Genomic DNA, 20388 nt, shown 5'->3' on the forward strand with positions numbered 1-20388 from the left:
TGAACATGACGTAAATTCCTTTACATGCAGATCTAAGGAATATATCTCCCCCTATAGACACACACACACATTAACATTGTAATGCTGGTCTTATTCACAACACTGGCACTGAATATTTCCATAAAAAATATGCAACTAGCTCATTATAAGCTTTAAAGTCTTTTCCACAGCATTGAAACATAGCTGCTAATCATGTTAATAATCTGACCTTTGCTGAAGGTAAGCTTGTGCTCCATATTATAGCGAATACTTGGATTATAATTCTTTAGCTGATCAGATAATGATCAGCTTGCCGTGCAGGGAATTATGTGTCATTTTGCATGAAAATACTTTTGCATATTTCCAAATATGCTGACAACGTATTAACTGACTCATTGCACTCTCTAACCTAGTCTGAAATAGTTAATACCAGCAATTAAACTATACATTTTAAATTGTTATTATTTTAAGGGAAACATTAACCTAACCAAAGATACAATGGCATAAATTGGGCCTCCTGCTTCTTTGATTTCTTCTTCGTACTTTCCTGCCAGACAAAAAATGCATACTGGAAGCAAGGAAACAAAACATAAGGAGTGAGGGGATGAGTGAAAACACAACAAAGAACAGAGGGAGAAAGATGCAGGCAATATATACAGATAGCAGATAAGGATGGAAGAAGGAACAGGTGGGAAAACAGCTGACACTAATCATAGGGGACGTATATGGGAAGTGAAACTGAACGATGAGGGACTATCAAAATAAAACAGAAAACCAACACTGAGACATACCAGCTTGACACAGACAAAAAGGAAGACAGAGACAGGATACAGAGGGACCAGTCAGACATGGGGTAATGACTGGGGAACAGAAGATAAATAGACTACAGAGGACAAAATATATGACGAGAGAAAATAGCAATGCACTTGTAATACACACACCCCAGACTTAAATACAAGAGCCCAAACCTCACACGAAACCCAAAATACTGACTCAAAGTCCCTGGACCATGAGAGAATCAATTTATATTCTACAGCCATTTATTCATTAAGCAGAAACGTTTCCTACTGGCACTTAAATGAATAAACAATAAACAGTGGAACTGGAACCTGTGAAATACTGTAAAATAAAATATTTATTTATATTTTTTATTTCAAGGTAAATGTGATTACTGTGTGTTGATCTTAAAATATATATATATAACCCAATATATTTTATTTAAGCAATACACATTGGATGTTGTGGATGAAACTACAATAACTACAATGCTTAGCCAAAGATGACGTAGGAAGCACATCTCCTCCTGTGATTGGCTGATGTGTTTATTCGTGCGCTGCTGAAGGTGAAGCGTTAGTCAGTTCTGTGTCTCAGTCCGAAATGTCATCCAGTGGACTTTTAACCATGCACGCTCAAATCTGTAAACGTCTGGTAAGTGATGGGCTGTGAAACTGTCATCTTAGGTTCGTGGTCATGTTGTTGTAAGAAACAGGAAGGCTAGGCTGGCAGCACAGGGCCCTGGTTAACTTCAAGTAGCTGTGCTAACCTTGCTCTGTGTGTGTGTGTGAGTAGCGTCCTTGGCAGGTTAAAGTAATGCAAACACCTGAAAACATACTGTACTTGTAGCTGGTTGGTCAGAGTACTTTAAAGAAGCAGTAGTAGTATGCTTTACTGGCTTCAATACAGTCGACAGTGTATCAGAAAGGACTAGTTGACACCAAAACAGGCTAGCTATAGCATCAGCTGCAGCTAGCTTAGCGCCCACAAAGACTACCATTGAAACTCTAGCTCCTGTCACTTCATTAGGCAGCTGATATTGCCTGAATACCTGCCTTTATTGTCATATTTTTCACGGTGACAGTTTTATTCTGGAGCTTGATTCTAACGTGTGATGTTCGGGTCTGTGGGACACCTTTTCATTGTTTAGTAAACGTCAAGTTTTTCAGATTTATCATTATTTCAACAACGGCTAATTTTCTGTGAAGAACATAAAATAACCCATTTTAATGATCTCGCACTGTAATCGTGTTTGACACGTTTCGCCCCAGTTATGACAGATGGCTTAGCTGCTGCTTCTGGACAGGTGAAGCGGCAGGATTTGGGTTTGTTGTTGTTGTGTTTGTTTGTTTGTTTGTTTTTCCCCGGGACGGAGTCATGTGCGCTGGTGTTTGTAATTATTAAGTGAATGTTTTTTAATTAAGACAAACGGCCACGTGCACATGTAAGAAAATTAATACTAGATCTCTCATTGTTATTTATGCTGTGGATTGTGAAGACTAATATAGAGTATTCATTCACTAAAACACCAGAAAGTGTAATTGAATAAATATGATTTTATTGGAATTATTACTTGCTCATGCAAGTTTTTTACTTTTAACAGAAAATGATATTTGCTGCATCAAGTGGCTTCACACACAGTCTAACATCCTGCACATTCAGAAACTTATTATTTTGACTGTAGTAATGAAACCAATGAAAATTAAAGAATTGTTGTGCTATTACTATAAAATATAATTTGTTACTATTTTTTTTTTAAATAATTGTCATTACAAATGAGTCCTTGACCTCAAAAAACAAAAAGAGAAACTTCTCTTTCTTTTTTTATTCCCACTAATACTCTCGGTGTAATTGTGTCATAAAAAACAGGAGAGCTGCATGCAGATGCAATTTCAGTGTGATTAAAAACGCAGACGCAGACTGACACGTTGCAAAAGTTCAGGAGCAACCTCTTAACTGTGTTGTGTTTGCTTAGATTCAAAAAGGTATCTAAAACATCAGAGCTGCTTCTAGCTTTGTTTGGCAGTGTGGAACAACCTGATGATGGAAAGTGTCAGACGACTAAAACATCAACTAAACGCATCCAAACTCTTTTTTTTTTTTTTTTTTTTTTACAAAGCTGAGGAGGTGACTTGGAGGGAAAAAACCAGGCCAACTCAGTCTGAAAGCTGAAAACCTGTGTGGCTGTCACATTCAATATAGCCCTCGTTTGTCAGTATGTTTAATTCTATAAATTGTTTTAAGTAAGTACTCTGCTCTTTACAGTCACAGCTTGTTGTCTTTAACAGTCTCAATGTTTTTCTTTCCCTGTTTGTGTGGGATTTAGCTGCGATAACACATGCTGTTTTCATAATTATCAATAGCCTGATATAACAAGTACCCTTATTTAGACTTGTGAAGCAGCTGCCTGTGTTATTGTTTCACAGAATAGGGTTATGAGACTGTGTCAATAGTTAAAAGTGGCCAGCAGATGTTCTGGTGGAGACGGGTGTCAGAAAGTTTCAAAGCCTCAGGACGTTTAAACGTTTCACAAAACCTGTTTCTACTATGTGGTGTACATATGGTAAATGGCCTGTATTTGTATAGCGCTTTTACTAGTCCCCCTTAAGGACTCCAAAGCGCTTTACACACACATTCACACACTGGTGGAGGCAGCTACAGTTGTAGCCACAACTGTCCTGGGGCAGACTGACAGAAGCGAGGCTGCCATATCGCACCATCACCAACACCAGTAGGCGGTAGGTGAAGTGTCTTGCCCAAGGACACAACGACCGAGACTGTCCGAGCCGGGGCTCGAACCGGCAACCTTCCGATTACAAGGCGAACACCCAACTCTTGAGCCACGATCGCCAATGTGTGTTTTGTGTTTCTGCTCGTGCTTTTTCCAAACGAGGTTCAAACATTTCAGTCACATTCATCTGCCTGTTCTCGCATTCTTGTAATTCTCCATATCGTTGAAAGGATTCTCTGAGGAGTTTTAGGACTTTTAGATAAGAGAGAACATTTGGAAGATAACAGATGGGAAGAGTTTTCAGAACGTGAGTCATTTTGCCTTTATTGGATAGAACAGTGCAGAAAGTAGACATCAGCGCAGGGCGAGAGTGAAGGGGTATAACACACAATAAATGATCTGGGGCTCTAAATTCCATACGTTGGTCACTTCCTCAGCCAGGTGAGCCAAAGCAGCACCATCAGTTCAGAGTCTGAAAGTGAGCACGAAGACAGGATTTGACACTGAACACCTGCCCCAAAGCAAACCCTTGGATATCAAAAATGGTGACACTGAATAGTCTCCTCGCCCAAAGAATGAGCCATTGAGCTTGACTGGTAGCATCGTGCAACCAGGGCCAAGACAAATGGTGGTCCATCTTGTGGAGGGCATCAAAGCTGATTTTTACTCTTCATCCTAGATCCCATCTACAAATATACCAGTGTCAGTAGATGTTCCCTGATTTGATCCTTAGCAACAGAAAGACAAGCTGCAATGTGTGTTTTAGAGGTGGACGGCAAGTAGTACATATGTAACACACACTGTTGTATAGGGTAGCACAAAAAGGCTGCTTGTAGATGATATATCAATCTGTTGAAAGATATAAATGTCAGTAGTGATGACAGTTTGCTGCCTTTATATTTGATTCAATTTTCTATTTCTATTACATTTTATGACCAAAAATCAAACAGCATATTTCATAAATGGGCTTCAATAGAAGTAAATGACCAAATATTAACCATATATATGGTCTATCTATATTTCTTGGACTTGGGGTAAAATAAACATCTGTTAAGTACTTTTAGATACGTTGTTATTGTTGTATTGGTTAATAAAAACCCTAAATGTGTTGGGTCCATCAGATCCACAAAACAAAGGTCAGACACCTGTCATAAGCATTATATCAGCTGAATACTTATGTTCACTTATTATTTATAACATTTATGATCTTGTCACTGTAGGCTCACAAGTATCTGTCAAGAACCTACACATCTCATCCTTCCCTCAATGTAAGTACTATCACTGAGAGCCTGCACTGATAGTTAATCATCTGTAGAGCACAATAACATATATACACTAAATTGTATGGTCATAGGAAGTCGTCATTGTCAGCGCAGTCCGCACTCCGATGGGCTCCTTCAAAGGCAGCCTAGCTTCAGTTCCAGCCACCAAACTGGGCTCTATTGCCATCAAGGGGGCCATTGACAAAGCAGGTATGTTTGGCCACTTCACTTTCACTGCTCGGACGGATCCACTTTCCTCTGTTGCTTGATAAACATCGGCTGGTGCTGTGTCCAAACAATAGGTTGAGTATCTGTCTCTCATGAGTGGAAACAGGGCTGCATTAAAACTGAGGCAGCTGTGCATGTTCAGTATGTTGCCTTTGTGTTTAGGAATTGCTCCGGAAGAAGTGAAGGAAGTCTACATGGGCAATGTGCTTCAGGCTGGCGAAGGACAGGCCCCCACACGACAGGCCTTGCTCGGAGCAGGTATGACCTCTCGGCTATATTTAACCCACAATATTGATACATCTGTGGTGCCTTGAGGGATATTTTTGAGTCTGCAATATGAATTATTCCCAATTTCTTGAGCTAAACACTGTTTTTTGAATATTATCTCTTGACATTGGAGTTCAAATGTGCATCCAAGCAGAATCCAGAGCTGGTGAGAAGTTGTCTTCATCTAATTTCTGTTATAGTAAGAATGATGTCTCTGATTGCCTCTACAGGACTGACCCTCAGCACACCAGCAACAACCATCAACAAAGTCTGTGCATCTGGAATGAAGTCCATCATGATGGCAGCTCAGAGTCTAATGTGTGGACACCAGGTATTATCAGCATTAAATATGCAAGGTGTAACAAAACACGAGTGCAGATTCTTCTGAAATACTGCATCTTTTGCTGTCATGCTAGTACTCGATCACAGATGTGATCCTGATAAATGCATAAATGCACGTGTTTATCAGGACTGAAAGAAACTTTTGTTTATAATGGGTTATTCTGGCTTTGTACTGCAAATTACTCTGACTATAGTTCTATATGTGTGACTTAGGATGTGATGGTGGCAGGAGGCATGGAGAGCATGTCCAATGTACCTTATGTGATGGCAAGAGAGACCCCATCCTACGGAGGAGTGAGGATGGAAGACCTCATTGTGAAGGACGGACTCACTGATGTCTACAACAAATTCCACATGGTGATCCTCATGTTCTACTTATTATTGGAAAATTATAAGGCCTATGTGCATTTAGAGCATTATAATATTGTTGCTCTCTTACAGGGTAACTGTGCAGAAAACACAGCCAAGAACTGCAAAATCAGCAGAGAGGAGCAGGATGTGTACGCCATCAACTCTTATAGCTGCAGCAGAGCAGCGCACGAGGCTGGTGTGCTGGCAAAGGAGATAATACCTGTTACTATTACCCAGAAAGGTACAGGAAGATATACCATGTTTGTCTCGGCCCAGTGACTTTAATTAGTGTTATTGCACAGCTAATATTGTTGATGGGGTTTTGCAGGCAAACCTGATGTGGTGGTGTCTGAGGATGAGGAGTGGAGACGGGTCGACTTCAGCAAAGTCCCCAAACTGAGAGCTGTGTTCCAGAAAGAGAACGGTAACGATGAGTTATAGAGCAACATGAAGCTGTGTGAAGCATCCACATTCTTCTTGCACTTTAACACTAATTAAAATAAAATAAAAAGATTAAAAATGAGATTTTCTTTAATATTTTTAACTAAGACGTGTAACATCAGACAAATACAGTGTGTACTGTTTTTATTAAAATAACTTAAAAAAAATTGTACAAGTAGTTCTGCTGCTACAGGAAATGTTAATAACAGTAATGTGGTTGCTCATCTGTGCGTTATTAAAGGTGTAATTTATTTTGATGGGTCTCTTGTTATTTTTTTATTTTGCTGTTTTCAGGCACGGTGACAGCAGCCAATGCCAGCACACTGAACGACGGAGCTGCAGCTCTTGTTTTAATGACAGCAGATGCAGCAAAAAGACTCAATGTGACTCCACTGGCCAGGGTTGTTTGTAAGTTTTTCGTGGACGCTTGCTTCATGGAGAGCTTTACTGTTGGTTTGCTCTTGGTTCGCACTCACAAGGTGAGGAAGGAGGCAGTGCTGGTCGATATTGCTGGAAAAAACAAAAAGACAGTGTAAAACCTAACCCCAATAATTACCTGACACCATATGATCAAGTACTTGGTGACAGTGGGAAAGAAAAACATTTAACAGGAAGAAACCTCTGGCAGAACCACATTGACCACATTTTTTATGCTTTTTTCAGAGCATTTAAAATCACAAGAAAACAGCAAATAAGTTTAAGCATTGATATTCGTTAGAGGCATCTTTAAAAGAGGGTTATTGCAAACCCAAAGGCCGACTGGCTCCAAATAGTTGGACCTGTATAATGAACTGGGTAGAAGCTGACTTGATACATTTGACCATCATTTGTTCCAGTGGTATCTGTTCAACTATCTTCATTAAAGTAACAAAAATCTGTCATAAAAAATCTTCTGTTGTTAAACCGTTAGCTGGCTTTGTTTAGTTGTTGTTTTTCAATGCATCCATTTGAGTCTGACACCAGTTCTTCAGCATTTGTTTATATCAAGTCACGGTGGTAAAATGAACTCCTTTTGAAATGAAAGTGTTTCTTGTTTCCTCCTGAGAGTATCTTTGGATGACTTTTGGTTGCCAAACAGTTCATATATATCTGTACATTCTCTGATTTGTTTTACACAGCTTTTGCCGATGCTGCAGTTGCACCCATTGATTTCCCCATTGCTCCTGCATTTGCTGTACCAAAGGTGGGTTATGAGCATGTAGTCTGGCACTTACATTTTCTAATTATTTTGCAACAATGACACAACCCCCAAAAACATGGTTTTACAGATGGAGGCCACCAACAGTTTTTCCCTCCTCATCTTTTCAGTTTTTTCACTAGTTTGATGAGACTAGTCCTCTATTAGGCCAGTCTCTGTATCACCTTATGCTTTTAGTAGTCTGAGGCAATACTTGGGACCCTACAGAGGTTACACAGGTAGACCAACTCTGACAGGGTGACACATCAACATCTGCCATTGACAGAAGGCTTTCTGTGTCTCCCAGCACAATTTCAAGAGCATGGGAGAGATTCGAACAGACAGGCAGTTACTTTAGGATAGCTGGACTGGGCCATAGAAGGTCCTTAACCCATCATCAGGACTGGTGTCTGCCCCTGTGTGCAAGGAGGAATAAGATGAGCACTGCCAGAGCACATCAACAACTCGTGTAGGAGGTCACTAAAGAACCCAGAATAGCATCTAAAGAACTGAAGGCCTCACTTCTTCCAGTCAAGATTACATAATATAAGAATAAGCCTGACCACAAATAGGAGAGTTCCAACGACAAAACCACTGCTGACCAAAATAAACACAAACTCCATTTTTCAAAAAATATCTTGATGATTTTGGTAAATAACCCAAAACCTTTGGGAAATATTCTGTGGACATGGGAGACAAAAGGTGAACAAAGAATTCAACCAAGTCCAACCTGAAAGGCTCATCGTCAGTTATCACAAATGCGCGATCCTGCTTCTTGCTGCAAAGGGTGACACAACAACACAATGACATCATCATTTAGAAACTGCATGTCGTATTTGCCTGGGTTATATTTGTTTTGTGATTACTAAAGATTGTTCATATTTATATTTTTAGGTTAAATTAAAAGTATATACAAAAGCATAATATAATAATTATTTAGACCCATATATGTGTATGACTAGACCCGTGTGTGTGTGTGTCTGCCAGGTGCTGGATGCAGCAGGGCTGAAGAAGGATGATATTGCCATGTGGGAGATCAATGAGGCCTTTAGCGTGGTTGTGCTGGCTAACATCAAGATGCTGAACATCGACCCAGCAAAAGTCAACGTTAACGGGGGAGCTGTGTCACTGGGACACCCCATTGGGTAGGTGACACAACAAAATGTTACAACTTGGCTTTAACTCACCTGGTTCTTCTCAAAAGTATTTTTTTCTAGTAAATGTGTTTACATTTGTCTGAAATATTCAGATGTGGCCCATAATATTGCAAACAATACATCATAACTGTTTCTCTTCGCAAACAAGAAACCTGACACGTGACAGCCCTGCTAACCTTTTTGGCTTTGTCAGAGTTAATTATTTAACTGGAGCAATGCTTAACCACAGGTATGTGGATCTTCTCTAAGCACTGACCTTAGCAATTGAGACTTTGTTGACTATGCTTAAAAAGCCAGCTCTGTGCCAACAAACCACATAATTTAAATTAACTCTACAAATTCTGCGAAACAGTGTGCTCAAATGTCCAGCCTGACTTATTCTAGAAGCTTGTCAATGGCTAACAAAGGTGCCATGGCCGAGATTAACTTGCTAAGAGACATTTAAGCAATATAAATAGGTGCGTATGTATATATTTGAGCCTGTATATATAGTATTAAACATGCATAGATGAGAGAAAATCCAAAATAAATTCAAACCTGTTTACCCAATTTATTGAAAGTCATTGAAGAAAAATCTCAGAAAAATCATTCCACTCTGGAAAAAGAACAGTCCAAATTAATCATTCCCAAAATGACTATTCATGGCAGGCTCAGCCTACGTTTGAAGCCGCCGAGGTGTTCGATGGCGGGGCTGACGTGATGTCACTGTTATGAATGAAATTTGCCACAGTCCAATAACTCCAGCCGTACTTATCTTGTCCGTTTAACATCTTTATTGCATTCCATCAGTTGTATTTATTGTTCAACAGTTCTCTTTATCCAACCTCATTTATCATAAATCACAACAGCATAGCGGTCACAAACTGTTTGCTTTTTCCGACCAAACAACATCTGACACTAATTACGTGTGCCTACCTTAAATACAGTCCCATGTTTGATTTCTGTGCACTTCTGTAGTACGCCATGGCTTTTTAAACCTAGAGTAGAAAAGAAACTATTACCCTCTATTTCTCTTTCCTCTGTCAGGATGTCTGGTGCAAGAATTGTGGGTCACATGGTGCACAACCTGACGTCTGGTCAGTACGGGCTGGCGGGCATCTGCAATGGAGGCGGCGGAGCTTCTTCCATTCTGATCCAGAAGCTGTAAGAAGACCTGGCAAGAAGCTTCTGTTCCTTTAAGAGTGTTGAACTGTGCAGTGACTGTCTGCTGGTTCCAAAGGACTCTCACATCTATAAGCTCCTGTTAATTGTGAAGAAAGAATCTGTTACGTTAATGTCAGCGGCCTTAGCAAACAGCACTCCTGTGATGTCGTGACTCCAGTGTACAAAACACTCCTCTTGTTTGAGAACACGTCTTGTGCAAAAAATAGAATAATGTTTAACTCTGGTTAAATAAATAGTTTTTTGAAAGCACTGTCTTGTTATTGGTCTGTTGTGAGCGTGTGTATTTACTGGGTATTACTACAATTACCAGTTTGTGTTGTTTTTCAAACTGGCCACTAGATTCCGCAACTACCTTTCTTAAGTTAAGTTGTTCTTACACTGGATACATAACGTGCCAGAGATAAGCGATAACATTGACTGTGCTCTGTTTGGCTGCATTATCTGCAACAGCAATGTCTTTTTAACCTTTTGAAATTGGGGATTAAAGGATCAGTTTGCCTCTGATTATAAGAACTGCACTTTTCCCCTCTCTTAAATATTCTCTGCCTGAAGGGAAACAAACATTTGTCTGTAATGATAAAACATGAACTAAACTATATTATTTATATTAAGACAAGAATGTAAAACAAAAAAGATGCTAGACAGATACCATTTTTGATGGCTAAAGCATTTGTAAATATTCACAAGGTAATCCATGTCTTTAAATAGACAGAATTCGCCCATAGAGTTTAGTGGACTCATGTTTGTGGGGTGCGGTTTAAGTGTAGTGTTGCTGGAAATGTATCATGTTTTTCCCCTGTGGGTGAACACCTAGTCAGGATATGCTGCTCAGTAAAGGTAAGTTTCATCAAAACCGGGGGAAGGAGGGTGCAATGAGTGGTTAGCTTTATGCAGGATGTTTTGTTTCCTCTAATTAGCTTGAACTCGATGATCCCTCATTATCCTCACACCCTTTCAAAGTCAGTTTAAGGTTGTGAGTGTGTCATTTAGACATTATGTACCTCCACCCTGTCCTTCATGACCGTCATCTTTCTTTCTCTATTTTGCATTTCCTGACAGTTGGCACATTCATACAGAGTTAAATTTTAACAGGGTCTGAAAGTCCTTTGTCCATTCTTTTTTAAAGTCCACTTATTTAGACGTCACAAATTAAACTCAGGGAACTCTTTGCTTTGACAGGACCGAGATTTACACTTAATGTAAGTGCATATATTACACCTTTTCACCCTATTTTTAATCTTCATGTTATGGTTAGCAGAATATAGTAGAATCTTATTAGGCCCCAGAGTAAAGCTGTGAAGACTGGTAAGAGATGGAGCTTTGATTACCAAAACACGTGCCTTATGCAAAAGAACCTAAGCTTGTATGAGATGCACAGGATTGTTACACCAATCTGCAAACCTCTCGGAAATATATATAGAACACTGTCTTTCATCTGTACTGAAGTATGGTGCTTTGTAATGGGGCTGGTATTGTATCAAAAGCATTGTTTGTATTTGTCTCAATCCGAACGTGTGTATTTCAGTCTGTGTGGAGATTTGTGTGTGCGTAGCAAAAGTTACATGTTAAAAAAAAAAGAGAAAAAGTAAAACTGCATGATTGTAACTTGTGATGTTGTGTGTTGTTGTTGTTTTTTATAGAGATTTGCGCTTTAATACTTTTGAACCATTCATACTCACAGAACAGACATGAACACACAGACATACTGATTTCTCTACGCACACACAAATCTGATTACACGTACACGAACTGGAATATGTACATGTGAATTAAGATACTGAGATATGCCCATATTCTTTGCACCTGTCATTTTTTTATCCAGTTGTGTGTAAATCCACTTGAGCACCACATGCTGGGTGCGCACACAGTGGGAAAGGGCGTGACTCTGGCTGTTGATTACATTCGAGGCGAGAAAGAAAATGAGACAGGGAGAGAGAGAAACAAACGAGTGCGGTAACAGAGTCAGAGAACCGAAGGAAACTTTCGAGGTGACAACTAGTAAATAATTCTAAGTAATTTAGCTGTCCTGGATCACATGATACCTTCATACCAAAGTAAGATGAGCAAATATTTATTCAAAAATGTTCTCTCTTCAGTTTAAATCTTATTTGTGAATAACAGAAAAGTGTAAACGAGTATTTCTGTTTCATTTTAATATGTGTGTGTTATTTTTTAGCTTCTTATTGTGGGGCCAAGCTGTTCAGTTTAATGAAAAAATACAAATCTGCAAAGATGTGTGAATGTTTTTATACCTGTGTTGCACCTAACAACTAGTATTTAAATGTGTTTAAATTTTACACATCACTTTTCAGGTTTCACAGAGTTCTTCTTCTTCAGGCAGTAAAATCAGTTTCACTATGAATAATAATCAGGTATGGTCACCTCAAGTGTTATTCTCAGGTTGTTATTTGACTAAACATACATATACAAACAGGCTCGATCTGATATCTCAACTTTATAACTGAATCTAACAAACCGATGCTGATGAAATGATTACCTCAGTGACAGGTAGAGCAAATAAATTCATCTTTTTTTTGTCTGTATATCTCCAGGTGAGCGGTCCCATGTATGACAACCAAGTGTTTAAACATGAAGAATATAGTCCTCCATATTCTGTAACACAGCAGATCCCCAGCCATTCCTCCATCAACCAGTATTATACTTCAACACCCGGAATACCAGCTAATCCAAGGCAAACAAAAGGTACTGGAATATTTGATTTGACCAAGGTTGTCACTTGGCAAATATCCATCTGGAAATATGTATTGCACATTCACAGAATCATTAACTTATTTTTGTTCCACATTTTAAATCCACACATACTAATTTAACCTAAATAATTAAAATTGTTTCCTTGATTAAATGAATACAGTTTCAATCGAGTCTTTTCTAGAGACACAAGACAACGTGGCTAAAATAGTTTTAAACTGTTGTTGTCTAAAAGTTGGCAGGCAGAAAGCCGTGGTGACTGTTACACCAACTGATGAATTTATTGATTAACTGATTTTTAAAGTCGATAAACTTGAAGAGTTTTACGGTGTTTCCACAAGTTAAATACTGTGCAAATTTTAATATGCAGCATAAAATAGGTAACTGTAACTTCCTCTTAACCACTAGATACTCACAAATTCAGAATGTAGACACTGAACTATCCAGACACACCTTTCTGAACATGACTGCATTCATAGAGAGTTGCAAACTATGAAAGATATACAAAACAAAACAATAAAACACAGAGTGGAGTTATACTTTTGCATAAAGTTTATTTATATAGTGCAATGCAGAAACTCTTCATATTAATTGAAATGTTTTAGTTTCATAAGCTCAATAAAAAGAAACTCTAAATATTAAAGTTAGAAGATGTTAAAAGCAAAAGAAAAGAAAAAGTAAATGATGTGTTTATTTACTTCAAGAATTTTGGTTTACAATGTTTATATGAGCCTCAAAGTAAGTTAGCTGTGTTTATGACTCTTCTTTGGTAGAGTTTATTGCTTCTTGTTAACTGTTTTATGGTTTACATTACTACAATATCACAATATTCATCTGTTGTCACAGTGGCTGTTTAGATTTCTAAAACATGGGCAAACTCAGTGCAGTTGTGTCTTGTTTGTGACTGCGCATTAATGATTGGGATAGTTATACATTTATACAGCTCCAAATCACAACAACAGTCACCTCAAGGTGCTTTATATTGTAAGGTCGACCCTACAATAACACATACAGAGAAAAACCAACAATTATATGACCTCCTATGAGCAAGCACTTTGGCGACAGTGGGAAGGAAAAACTCCCTTTTAACAGGAAGAAACCTCCAGCAGAACCAGGCTCAGGGAGGGGCGGGGCCATCTGCTGCGACCGGTTGGGGAGAGAGAAGGAAGACAGGATAAAAGACATGCTGTGGAAGAACGACAGAGATTAATATCAAGTATTATTCAGTGCAGAGAGGTCTGTTAACACATAGTGAGTGAGAAAGGTGACGGAAGAAGAAATATTCAATGCATCATGGGAATCCCCCAGCACCCTACGCCTATTGCAGCATAACTAAGGGAGGATTCAGGGTCACCTGGTCCAGCACTAACTATATGCTTTAGCAAAAAGGAAAGTTTGAAGCCTAATCTTAAAAGTAGAAATAGTGTCTGTCTCCCAAATCAACAGTTTTTCCATGAATTTTTACAAATTGATACAGGATTGTCTTTTTTTTTTTTTTTTAAATCTTGGCCTTCAGGAAGAAAGAAATGTCACTGGAAGTACATCCTGAGTGCATTTCTGTGTGTGACTGTTATCCTGGCAGTGCTCGGACTCTTGCTGTGGTACTTCCGTGAGTTGATCTGGAGACTGTGCAGCTGCATAAAATTATTTTTATAATTTAAGTATTGTAATATGGCATGATTCTGCATGCTCTTGTATATATATGAGATTCACAGTAGTAAATGCATGTGCTCACAGTATACTACCAGTGTCTACTGGGGAAGTCGTGTGGAAAAGGTGGGATGTGTCTGAGCCATACCTGGTGGTGTGATGGAACCATTGACTGTCCAGATGGAGAGGATGAATCTCAGTGCTGTAAGGCATTCAAATCAGTGTCTCAGTCTTCCACACAGTTATTTAGTGTACGAATCTATTTTTTAATAGACTTGATGTTTCACAGTTCGCCTCCAAGGGGCCAACTCCATGCTGGAGAGTTATTCATCAAGCAGCCAGACCTGGATGCCCGTGTGTGCTGACAACTGGGATGATAACTATGGACGAACTGTGTGCAGACAGATTGGTTACAGCAGGTGCTCATTGTCCTTTCCCACTGACACACTTTTGCAATGTGTGGTGTAAAAAGCTCACTCATATTACACGACTCATGATTTGCATTGCTACTGGACCTTGAATAATTTCCAAACTAAAGCATTTTTTTAAAATTACATACAAAAATATTTTCTTGGATTAGATATAATAGATATTCGTTTGATATAATAATGTGTGCGTCACATTACTGTAACTCCTCAGCCCTTTGACAAAAATGATAAGAATCATCTTGTAATTTTACACCTGGTGGCCTGTATGATACGTGGGTGATAAAGTGTTTGTTTTTTTAGCTGCACAGACCTACTGCTTACCTGTGGAAACAATGGATGTACTTAGTTTTTCCACCCACTGAGACAACAACTAATATTCTTCTGAAATGACAAATGTGCAGTATTGATTAGTACATATTTTTCAAAGTTCTAACTCAGAGGGAATGTCCTTGCGTGACATGCATGTATGTGTGAGTACAGTCTGCTGGTCTCATCTCCCTGTCACACGTGCCTCTTTGTCCCACAGAGATGATTATTTTGCCTACAGCCAAACCAGTGCAGGTTCTTTGGCCTCCAATGGATATATGAGGCTGGAGTCTGGAAGTAATAGTGGCTCACTAATACAGTCACAGCTCACTCACAGGTATACACAACCACATATCACTGAGTGCTCACTTCATACACACCACAGCATTTATAAAATGTGCCGTTTTTTTCATCCTTTCACTTTCAGCTTACTGTGCTTCTCCAAAGCTGTCACACTTCAGTGTATTGGTAAGCTACTGTGTTCTCTGTGACATACGTGAAATAATAATGTAAATCCCCAAAACTTGATTCTATTTATCTGGACGTCGTGTTTCAGTGAAGAAGCGTTTCCTCACTTGGATGAGTGATGGACAGAATCAAGTTTTGGGGATTTCCTTACTTGGATGATTGATCATACATCAATGTAATCATTTAGTCTTTCCATTTGTCTGGTGCTACAGTGTCTGAATTGGTTTAAAAGCTTGAAAGTCAGCGAAAGTAACATTGAGCTCCTCGGTCCTCAGAATGTGGCAAGAGTTCAGCAGCTCCGAGCAGTCGTATTGTTGGTGGCACAGAGGCTGTAAATGGAGCCTGGCCATGGCAGGTCAGCCTCCAGGTTTCAGGTCGACACAGCTGCGGAGGCTCCGTTATCAGCCGATACTGGATCCTGTCTGCTGCACACTGCTTTAAATAGTGAGAGCTTCTATTCTCTGCTTTCTTTCACCCGAACATGTCATTGTGCTGTTGAACAATAGCAAAAACATAATCCCTCTGACGGAAGTAATCCTGATTCAAAGAACTACCTGTGTGTGTGTCATATTTACAGCTTAATGACTTAGGTGTGCCTTCAAAGACAAAGTACACAGGATATATGGGAATATTACTTTATTGCAATATATTTATTCACATGTTGGTAGAAAGGTAACTGTGTCACTGATAGCAGTGAAGCACGCGACGTGTTTGCAAGTTCAGTAGGTTTGTCTCTTTTTCGACAACAGGTTCACTTACTGTGTTTATCCCACAGAAGACATTAACATTAACTATCTTAGTTGAAGCAGGCCTAAGGTTTGGCCATGCAGCTTTGACCACCATACATTCAATTAGATGATAAAACTGTGTAAGACTGGAACTGCCAAATCGGTATCATACAGTGTCATCAATTTCTCAGTGAGAGCCACCTTTACTTTTTATGTCGAGTCTCCAACTATCAGTTGTCGAGTCCTCCACTCAAGTGGAGGATTCATAATGGATCAATAGTGACCTCGTGTTCATCTTTTATCTACAGTGTTTTGGCTAATATTTAATAAATCCACCATGCCCATTTCACCTTGTCTTTTCCTTGGCAGTTCCTCTTCTCCTTCATTGTGGAGGGTATACTATGGGGACGTGAACTTGGAAAACATGTTTAACAGCAGAGTTCAGAAAATCATCAAACATAAAGATTTTGACACAAGAACGAATAATTATGACATTGCTCTCCTAAAGCTTGATACACCTCTGACTTTTAACAGTAAGTACTTGGAAGTTAATTTCACATGTTAATTTCAATGATACTGTGATTACGTGATTGCAAATCCAGCACTCTAAGGTGATACATGCTTATGCCTCAGATAAAGTTCGCCCGGTGTGTCTCCCCAATGTTGACCTGAACCTTTCTGCTAATCGTCAAGCATGGATCACAGGATGGGGAGCACTGCAGTCAACAGGTGAGGCAAAACCATAACTGAATATGTCAAACCTTCAGCCTTTGGCAACAGCCTTTACCATAACACCCAAAATGTAATTCAATGGTATTTATTTATACCATTTATTTATTTATATTTATTTATTTACACCATTTATATAGCACCAAATGTTTAAAATTGTAAGGAAAATACTCTACAATAATGCAACAATGGAACAATCACATAAGCAAGCACTTTGGTGACAGTGGGAGGGAAAGACTCCCTTTTAACAGGAAGAAACCTCCAGCAGACTCATGCTCAGGGAGGGGCGGGGTCATCTGCTATGACCAGACCAAGCAGAGGACTTAAATACACGGAACGGCAATGAGGAAAGTGGAAACACACGGGGAACACAGCTGATACAAAGTGACGTCACAGGGGAAGCAAAACTAAACACACAAAACATGGACCATGAGACTAGCAAAGTAAAACAGGAAACACTGAGACATAGACTGACACGTGAGCATGCATCAACATGACAGGAGGCAAGGCAGATGAGAGAGGGAGCGAGGGAACACGAGAGAGGGGACGAGAGAGCACAAGTAAGAGAGACATGACGGCTGGGGAGACATGGAATGACACACAGGAAGTGGAGACGAGACATCTCGACAAAGCAACATGGAAACTAAACATAGCAGCCGAAAAGGAAAACCAAAATACTACACACAAAGAAACCACAAAACACCATTAATTCCAATAGGCTGGCTCAAATGACCCAAGTCACCGGAAATTAGTTGATTCCAGTCCTGGCCAATTGTTCAATGCATCTCTAATTGTAAGTTCTTAATCATGTAACACTGACCAGCATTTTCAAAAAAGGCAGACACTGTTTAGACTATTACAATATGTGAATGAATTTCATTGATTGATTAACATCTGTTTCATTAACTTCAGTTAAATTTATTCAAGCTGTTTTTAGCAATACCAGAAATATGGAGTCAGTATTAGGACATCAAAACTGATCTAATGTTTACTGTCACCTTTTTTTTCTTCTTTACAATAAATGCAACCACCACCAGTTCATTATTGTATCTTCACTAATAGCTACCACTACACTTTTTCCATGAAAAAGTAAAACAGTTATGCATGTCCTGTCCATGTTAAACAACACTTTTTAATGACTCTTAAACTAGTGACTGTGATATCCTCAGTTAATAGGAACATAAATGGATATTAAATAAAGCCAGTGAGCAGAACAGACTCTTTCCAACTGAGAATGAAAAGAAATACAAAGTTCAGTGTGTGACCCAGAGCAGAAGAGTAAAAACTACTAACGCTGTTTTGGATTTTTGTTACTTGTTATTAACAATATACAGTGTGTTTATGACCTTGGATTTGGGATTACCTTGCTAGTGACAGGACCTTTGAGCCAGCTTCAGGCTTCTCAGAATGAAAAAAAAGTATTCAGACCTGAGTGGGTCTATTCCAGCAGCTGTCAATGTAGTTTGTGTCCACGTTGACACAAACACAAGAACACAAGACAAATTTAGGGGTTGAATACTTTTTTCACAGCACTGTCTAATATAAACTACGTTGAGTGAGAAACCTGTAACGCTCCTTTTCATTTTTCATTGTCGATTATTTCAGATGGGACTTAGCAAGCACTGCCTTTCATGTTTGTCTGAGTTAACAGTGTGAATAATCCTTTTTCCAGGGCCAACCCCCAAAATAATGAATCAAGCCAAGGTGACCATTTACAGCAGGGCCACTTGTAATGCACCTGAAGTATTAAATGGTGAAGTCACCAAGGCCATGTTCTGTGCAGGTAGCCTGGAGGGAGGAGTTGACTCCTGTCAGGTCAGTCTGATCCTCCTGTCACACACTCTGAGATGTAGCAATACGTGTACAACCTGAGATATGTCTGTGGTTCTGTGTGCTGCAGGGTGACAGTGGAGGTCCCCTGGTCGTGAAAGAAGGAGATCGATGGTGGCTGGCAGGAGCTACGAGCTATGGTTATGGATGTGCTTTGAAGAACAAGCCAGGAGTCTATGCCAATGTACCATTCTTTATTGACTGGATATACGAAAACATACAGGTACGTATGCAATGGGAGGAGAATAGAGAATAAAGTCCTGTGAAATTATCTGTTGATTAATCAGTGGTGTCAAATGTTTATCCTGTATTTTCTCTGCCACATCAAATATACATTTATATTTGTAAGTTTAGCTAGAAAGTCATAGCAGTGCTTTATTTGTGCGTGCTCTTCTGTTCACTTTGTACATGACATTGAATGTTTGACTGTTTTTCATGTTGTGTGAAATGATGTTCTCTGATACATAATTTGGTGATTAATAATCATCTAAGAGAACAAAAGAGAATCTGCTCTTCCCCCTAAATCTAATCATACTTTTTTTTCTTTACCTCCATAGAATAACTGAGACGTCGGTGAATTTTTGAAAGGAACTACTTGAGTTACTTGCAAAACAAAAATCAACCAACAAAATAATGGATCAGCATTTTTATATTCTTGTTTATAGCATGCACTGAATTTCTTGCATTTGGACAAAATAAAGCTATTATTTGGTCCAATAAAACTAATTTTCAGCAAAGAGTTGTTTTTTTGTAAATTCACATTGTGCGATAGATGTGCTACAGAAAAATGTAGCTTTGCTTTTCTTACTTCTGCCTGGCTAACGAAGCTTGCTATGCCATGCCTGATACAATGAAATGAATTCATACATGTGCCTTTTAGCTCCCACCTCAACTAAGTATGATGTCCTTGAAGTGGAACAGCAAGGTCAAAGCCAGGAAATCAAATTTTGACTGTGTCACATAATGTTATGTAATAAATTCCACTAGAGTTAAATGGTAAAAAATGGTAAATGGCCTGTATTTATATAGCGCTTTACTAGTCCCTAAGGACCCCAAAGCGCTTTACATATCCAGTCATCCACCCATTCACACACACATTTACACACTGTTGTGTTGTATCTCATAACTGTTTCAAAATAAAATATGACCAATGTCAAATGTTCTGAAATAAGTTGTACTTTAAGTGTTCTGTGTGCGCTGTGGATGACAGCTTTGCTCACACTGGAGTCTGTTTCCACATATTATCAGAACAATCAGCCAGGAATTCAGTTCTGCCCAGTAATAAGTGACAAATCAGTTAACTAATGGTAGTTAATGTTTTATGGTATATTACTGTCACATGTTCTAAGGCACTTGTCTAAAGACAGGATTTTTTTCAGCTACTAGCTGTTATTTTCCATTTCACTGTCTTAGCTTTGATATTTACATAATGTTTTTTTTCCAAGTCCTATACTAAAGAGTGGTTTCACAATAATAATGTGTGCATTACTGTGAGACAAGTGCTTAAAATACATAGAATAAAAAAATGCTGTATTAGAATGTTATTGTGGATAATAGCTTAAAGCAGTTTTCATTAAGACTAGCAAAGTTTAAATAAATACTAGTGTCTTTCTACTTGAATAAAAGAGTGAATGAGGCTCTCGCTCCATTCCGATGTACTTCCAACC

General features: G+C 38.9%; 2 protein-coding genes across 3 annotated transcripts; both read left to right on the forward strand.

Annotated features, from left to right (window-relative positions):
• Positions 1-1274: 1274 nt before the first annotated feature.
• Positions 1275-10122, forward strand: acat1 (acetyl-CoA acetyltransferase 1). Its single transcript, XM_082550212.1, has 12 exons — positions 1275-1407; positions 4705-4752; positions 4839-4956; positions 5137-5232; positions 5472-5572; positions 5797-5940; positions 6025-6175; positions 6263-6358; positions 6670-6783; positions 7494-7558; positions 8540-8697; positions 9736-10122. Exons 1-12 carry the CDS (start codon positions 1357-1359, stop codon positions 9854-9856), a joined length of 1263 nt encoding a protein of 420 aa, XP_082406338.1. The 5' UTR covers positions 1275-1356; the 3' UTR covers positions 9857-10122.
• An 894-nt stretch (positions 10123-11016) lies between these two features.
• tmprss2 (transmembrane serine protease 2) lies at positions 11017-19835 on the forward strand. 2 transcript variants are annotated; one of them, XM_082547758.1, is made up of 15 exons: positions 11017-11072; positions 11696-11861; positions 12186-12245; positions 12426-12576; positions 14099-14191; positions 14320-14436; positions 14522-14651; positions 15187-15303; positions 15394-15434; positions 15710-15878; positions 16532-16695; positions 16796-16891; positions 18564-18706; positions 18792-18944; positions 19279-19833. In XM_082547758.1, exons 2-15 carry the CDS (start codon positions 11793-11795, stop codon positions 19285-19287), a joined length of 1512 nt encoding a protein of 503 aa, XP_082403884.1. In that variant the 5' UTR covers positions 11017-11072; positions 11696-11792; the 3' UTR covers positions 19288-19833. The 2 variants fall into 2 exon arrangements, with proteins under 2 accessions (XP_082403884.1, XP_082403885.1); XM_082547759.1 differs by lacking the exon at positions 11017-11072 and having other exon boundaries at positions 11844-11927; positions 19279-19835.
• Positions 19836-20388: the final 553 nt, after the last annotated feature.

The sequence above is a fragment of the Aulonocara stuartgranti genome (assembly GCF_965226115.1).
Source record: "Aulonocara stuartgranti genome assembly, chromosome: 10".
NCBI lineage: Eukaryota > Metazoa > Chordata > Actinopteri > Cichliformes > Cichlidae > Aulonocara > Aulonocara stuartgranti.